General features: G+C 35.8%; 1 protein-coding gene across 1 annotated transcript; it reads right to left on the reverse strand.

Moving 5' to 3' along the window:
- Positions 1-4,787: 4,787 nt before the first annotated feature.
- On the reverse strand, positions 4,788-6,710 carry LOC142531075 (protein IQ-domain 26-like). Its single transcript, XM_075637095.1, has 3 exons — positions 6,186-6,710; positions 5,576-5,770; positions 4,788-5,491 (listed from the first exon to the last, which is right to left on the reverse strand). Exons 1-3 carry the CDS (start codon positions 6,570-6,572, stop codon positions 4,922-4,924), a joined length of 1,152 nt encoding a protein of 383 aa, XP_075493210.1. The 5' UTR covers positions 6,573-6,710; the 3' UTR covers positions 4,788-4,921.
- Positions 6,711-6,936: the final 226 nt, after the last annotated feature.

Consider the following 6,936-nt stretch of genomic DNA (forward strand, 5'->3'; position numbering starts at 1 on the left):
TCCTTGACTTATTACGGAAGATCAGTTTTCGTAGTTTCACTAGCATTGATTTTGTAAACTATTTACAATTTTGTAGTGAATATTCTTCGGACCATGTAAATATAAACTAACCAAAATAAGAGACTTGTAGTAGGATATGCATTATGATAGAAAAATGATGGTACATATAATTAAAATATCAACACTTTGCATACTATCCATATAGTGAACAACACATTCACAGTTGTTTATTAACATGGATGGTAGGCTAATAACTAGCAACTGTTAATATTTTCATGAATTTGAAGATGATGATCCAGAGATTAATTCAAAAGGTTGAGTGATAAATGAGATACCTAGTTCGTTCGTTAAAGATTGTAATTGGACGCATGTTAAATGGGAGAAGAAAGGCCTTGAACGGTACTGAAATGTTGCGCAGATACTCTTGGTTATTTGTTGTATGCTTGGCTAGATATACCATCTGATACTCACGGAAAATTTAGGGTCCGATTCCAGCAAGTGTCACTAGTCCAGACGCGGGTTTCGAAATTATCCTGAGCCTGAAATCACGAATAAGACCGTTAGAAGGGGGCCAGAATGGGGTCCCGGCGTAGCCCCTCCGACGCTTAAGTCAGAGACTGAGGATATAATTGAATAATAGCTAAGGGTGCTGCTGAAAATAATATAGTGAATGATACGCTCAAACCTGATATTTATAGGAGAATACATGGGCCTTTCATAGGCTCTCCACCTAGGCTAGGCTAGGGATGAGCCAGGAGTTTGGGCCTGATTTTGATGGGCCCATCCATGGAGTATCACCATCAAATACTCTTCTCTATGTTTTTGTTGTCCTCTCTCTTTTAACGTTTTGCTTTTGACATTTGTTATTCTAGGGGTGATCAAAAGCTGGAGGAAGGGTATAAACATCTAGATTGCTAGCTAAGCTAAATGAGATTGTAAGTGCATCAACTATGGTGTGCCCGAAAACCAGAGAGGAAAGTTGGAGTAGGTTGCAGAATATTACACACAGTGCTCACTTCGATTTAAATGTCAATGAAAACATACGAGCGGAAGGGATCATGACAGCGATTCAGTCTCATTGGACAAAGCTGAGAGGGATCACGAGAGGTATGATGATTTCACAGTACTTTCTAGATGTTGTCTCAGCCGTTTCGCCTATTTTGGATGTTGTCTTCTAGTAGAGTTCTTTAAAATACTTCTGGGTAAAATCTCCCAGCGGAATATCATGCATGATAAATCAAAATAATAATTACTATAGAGGATTCAATGCTTTCAAATGAATTGGAATCGAAAAATTCTTTAGATATCACAACTGATCACGATGCACCTTCATCGAATTTGAGTCGGATTTTGTATGATTTATCAGAGTTTATGGCACCAATACCCATCAAGCAAGTGAAAATTTTAAGTACGTTATATCATTGTGTCTAAAATAGTGTTGTGTATCATCGACACGGTTTGACTGCAAATGACACAGTTGAACTTTTTTCATAGATTACTTTCACAAAATCAAGATAAGAGAGTTCCGATGTTTCTCTTCTATTGTGCATCAACCCATTAAAGGATGCAATGTGTCGTGTATTATGAAGCCAAAAGGAAACACAAGAATTATAAGATAGAAATTAAATGTATTCTTAATCTTGACAGTGAAAGATTCAGTTTAGTTGCGACCTCTTCCAGTTTACTGACTGGAAGAGGGAAACAAACAATGTTCCGAACTAAATGCTAGAGAGTTCAAGATTCATGGAGACATGCCTGATGCACGGTTTCGAATTCGACTTGAACGTCTGGCAGGAGTAACTTTGACATGGTCTTCTTCCGCTTTCTTACTTCCTTTTCAATTAACAAGGGTATCATCCAACAATAGTATTAGGTTTATCTTTTCTAGGTGCAGTAAAATTAGTTAAAAAAAAAAGGGATTTGTTTCTACAAATGGAAATATGGAACTGTGTCAACCATGAAAATGGTTGCCTCCGCACTCCTGCGCCTATCGTGAAAGTCTTGGTTCCCATTTCACTCGATCTAACTGTTTTCTACAAGACCGGAAAATACTTGACAGAAAGAGATGCAAGAAGAACAGATGAAAGGTATGAAAGACAATACCACATTTGTAATCTTGTTTTCACCAGCAGAGCTTCCATATGAATTGGAATTCGTTGTAGAAATCTCCAACACAGGTAGCCGATTTGAAGCGGTAGCTGGTTGAATCAAGTGATTCATGTTTTCTGTGGATTGAAAATCATCTGATTCTTCCTGTTGTAGCCTCTAAAGGAACCGTTCACTTCTCCAACCTCAAGTTCTCCTATCAACTCGACTTTAGGTGCCTGGATTTGGAAGCTAAATTCTTCCGAGGCTTCATCCATCGATAGAGAGAACAAAGGTCTATCATAACATTCAACTTTCACCTCCATAACAGGAAATACGGTGGTAGCTGTTTCTTCCACTGCACATTCATGCGGCTCTCTCAAAGATTGAGATTTTTCGGAGGATGCGGTTCTTGCTTTGTTTGAACCAAAAATGAAAGCTAGTGATCCTAAGACTACGGATGCTAAAGAAATTCCAATAATAGCTGAAGCATTCTATCTTTTTATCTCAATTTCAACTTCATCATGTCCTATTTCATCAACTTAATGGACTAAATGACTAGATTTTTCATCTTCAAGCTCTTTCATATCAGATTTTGCTGAAATTTCACTGTCCTGCGACTAATTAAAAGTATACTCTTTCTGCTCTAACTCATAGCCACCGAAATCTTCATTTTCATGGGTTCCTGGACCCAAGACTTGTTCCAAGATTCCTATTTTAGACTCAACTTCAATTCCTACAACCTCAGTTTCCGAAGCTCCATCGATCTCATCGAAATTATCCTCATTAGGATGGAGGTTTTTCTTGTATGATTGAATCATTGTTGGGTCCGTCTGACCACGGTCGTTAGGGAGATACTGGGTAATGCTCAGGTAGCCCGTCGACCACCATGGTCGGCTGGCTCGGTACATAGGCCCTGGTTGCAATTTTCGTTTTAAACTTGGATGAAATTGTTACACTCCTTTTTGTCAATAGGATGGAGGCTTTTCTTGTATGATTTATTTAATAATATTTTTAATCAATTAACATATCATAAAATTTCGATTTCTTATTAAATATTATAATTATATGATTATCAAATTTTAAACATTTTTTCATGCTCGATTATATTTTATGCATAGAGTAACCTATCTCATTTTTTAATACAACATGTTCAATTGATTGGGACTTAAAGAAGCACAATAGCCAAAAAAAACAACCATCTAGTTGTGCCTTTTAACCAGTAAAGTACTTCTAAGGGTGGAAAAGGTTTACAATTTCCAAAAAAAGAATCCATCATCATTCAAAAATCACTTGTAAAAGCTTACAATTTGTAATTCTAACACGATTTTAAATAAAGTAAAAATGGCAATTTTTTCGAGGTTGAAAAAGAATGGAAAAAATAAAGAAAAAGCTTGTGCTTTTAGTACTTTTTATTCAAAACAGAATTTAATACCACTTTGAAAAAAAAAATTTTAAAAAAGATAGTCAAGGGAGCTTTAAATTACGAATTAATTTATTTGACGGCACAAACGCCAAATTATAGATAACAATTAACGGAAAAGATCACCAACTTTTCGCGAAAATTAAGGTAGCAAAGCAAATACGGTGTTGGAAATGAATTATATTCTTTAAGTTAATGTAATATTAATACAACATTATTTAATGATTCACTGTAAAATTATTTTAAACAATAACGTAGAATAATACAGAAATATTAATTTATGATGAAATTCCACAAGATTGGTTTTTTTTTTTAATATATATAAAGTTTGGTTATAAATCGAAGTAAGACTTTTTTTATACATTTTTTTTACCTTAGTAGATGTGTTGAGCAAAAATTCTTATACATTTGGATCACCAATTGATGAAAAGAAATGTAATTGATACCGGTGAAATGATTTTTTTATTATATTTTTAATAACTATTTAAAATGAGATAAAAAATATTCCTTAAAATTTATGATTTTTATTATAATTTTAAATATTATAAGTGATATATTCATTTAAAAATCCAAAAATATAAATTAAAATATGAGTAGATCTTTTGTGAGACGGTCTCGCGAATCTTTATATGTGAGGAAAGTCAAACATACCGATATTCACAATAAAAATTAATATTTTAGCATAAAAAGTAATATTTTTCTATGGATGACCTAAATAAGACATATGTCTCACAAAATACGACCCGTGAAACCGTGTTCAACCAGTTTTTGTCTTATAATATCTTATTAATTTTATAAATTTTGGAAAGTTGATGAGATATGATATTTGTAAGTGAGATAATAAAATTATTAAAATATGTTTCTATAATTTTTTTATTAAATAAAAATGAAATGTTTTTGTAAATTGAGAGATACTTGTTTATTAACAACGTACCACGACCACAAAAGTATATATACCCCCCATTTCTAATTTTCATTGTTCATCTATAGCCATAGTAAAAAGCATGAAAAGAAAATGTTGGAGAGAATGTCCGTAGAATTTCTGTAAATAGAATAAACCCATAATTTACTTCCTGTATGTATTTTTAAAAGTTCTACGGATCTTTATTTATGAAATCCATGAAATTAATCAATTTTACTTATATTTACGATAATAATTAATTATTCTGACATAAAAAATAATAATTTTTTATAACTGACCAAAATAGAATATTAGTCTCAAAATTCATTCGTGAGATTGTGTCACGCAAAAATTTTGTGCCCACTAAATGTTGATATATAAATTGAATAAGAAGAAACTTTAATTTCATATTTTGATGAACTTCTCTGTGAACCAAAAAAAAAAAAAAAAGACATTCATGTCATCTATGGGTCCACTGTGAATTTCATTTGCAAAGCACCAAAACAAGACACCTAAAGTTCAACATCTTCATGAACTTGAGAACAATTCCTATGCATCCTAACTCCACTAAAGCTACTTCTTGATGCCATTATTTCATTCAACGAAAGCCTCTTCTTTGGAATTGGCTCGGGCCTTTGTTTCGGGGCGCTATGGGACCGTAGCTTTGCCGTAAAAGATTGCGTGTTTGACATATAGTTAGGACAGTAGGAGTATGACCTGAAGAAGCCATCTCCACACACGCTCGTGGATGGAGTGATCGATTCGCCCAAGTTACCGAATCTTGGGGTGTTTTGAGCGGTAGCAAATTTGTAGTCCTCCGCAATGAACCTCCAATCGAATTCTTGACGATTGGGGATTGATAAATGAGCAGGAGTCGGGCATGGAAGAGGCGACGACATCCCTTGGTAGTAGTACTGGTCTTCAAAATACTCCGGAGCGTGCATTCTCCGCGAGGTAGATTTTGGCCTGAACGTATCGATTTCCACTATTTTCGGGCTGTCCTCATATGGATTGAGAGAAGGATCACAAGTAGCCGAAAACCTCTTGCTATGAAACTCATTCCTAGTCTCATCAAACCTTTCCTGTAAATTAAACAAAGAAGCCATTGTTATCAGGAATCCCAGAATCATAAAATATCAACAAAATCACAACGAATTCATTCTCACAATGGACTTCCGAGCTTGGTATCTGTGGTCGATATTTGCCGAACGACGGGCCCTTTGGGACCTGATAGCGGCCTGAGCCCGAATAAGAGCTTGCATGCTGTTTAGAGTTGCAACAGAGCGTTTCCTCACGAGGTAGCCTCTAACAAGAGCCTGCAACTTCACCAGTCCTCTTAAAGCTCTTAGCGCTTTCCGGGCCTTGCAAAACACCACATTTAGATCGTATTAAAATTAAATTAGCACGAAGAACAGGGATGAATCCACCCTTCCCCATTAGAACAAAAGTTGGTAAGCATAGCAGAAGATTTGAACCCTTCTTCATTCATGTAAATATTTTCAAGAAAAAACAGTAAATCGGTTGCACAATTTGTAAAAATAAAAGCAATTGAAACCAGTTCAGAGAACAGAAAATTCAAATTTGAAATTTCAGATATGCAACAAACGGATAAACGCAGTGATTCCAATCATAATTAGTACGTGATCAATTGATAAATCCAACCAAAACAAATTACTAGATAACAAATACCAAATTGAATTTCGTCCACTCAAGAGCCTGGAGAATTCAGAAAAGCCGTAAAAATATAGAAAAAATAATTTTAAAAATCCCACTAACCAAATAACCTCTGAACACAGTCTGTATCTTCACAGCAGCCCATTTCTCCCTGCCACCGGCAAACGAAGCCATTCTACCTTGGCTGGTGAGCCGGATCACAGCCACCGCCGCCTGAGCGGCCGCAACCGCTGCATCAGCAGCCGCAGCCGTGGCGGCAGCCACAGCAATCGCATGCTTGTTCTGCTCTTTCTCCGCATCAGAAATGTAAGATCTCAGCCACGCCGTCGTGTCCGCGGGCTGAATATCCCCTTCTTTATTCGCAGGGATCTGGCCCGAATCTTTCACCGATTTGACAAAACCCCACCTCTTCTTCGAATTTTTCTCCGCGTTTTCCTTGTCCTTCTTCATCCCGAACAGCCCTCTGAGCCACCTCGTAGCTTTTCCCATTCTCTCTCTTTTGGTTTTTGCTTAAAACGAGGTAATTTTGCAAAGATTTGAAGGCTTTTTACTGAGAAATGGTACAAATGAGAAGACACTTGGAATCTTCACATGTTGTAAGCAAAGGACGACTGGTGAGCGGGAGAGTGCGGAAGGACGCTTAAAATAAACGAAATTTCTTTTTCGTTATTTTTTTTATTTTTTAAATTCAATCACCGCGGGGTCTTTCATTTTGAAATTTGTGACGTGGGACCCAATAAAAGAGAGAGCAGGCATCGTATGACAGTCTCACGAATCTTTATTTGTGAGACGGATCAATCCTATCGATATTCACAATAAAAAGTAATACTCTTAGTATAAAAAATAATATTTT

The sequence above is a fragment of the Primulina tabacum genome, chromosome 17, assembly GCF_025594145.1.
Source record: "Primulina tabacum isolate GXHZ01 chromosome 17, ASM2559414v2, whole genome shotgun sequence".
NCBI lineage: Eukaryota > Viridiplantae > Streptophyta > Magnoliopsida > Lamiales > Gesneriaceae > Primulina > Primulina tabacum.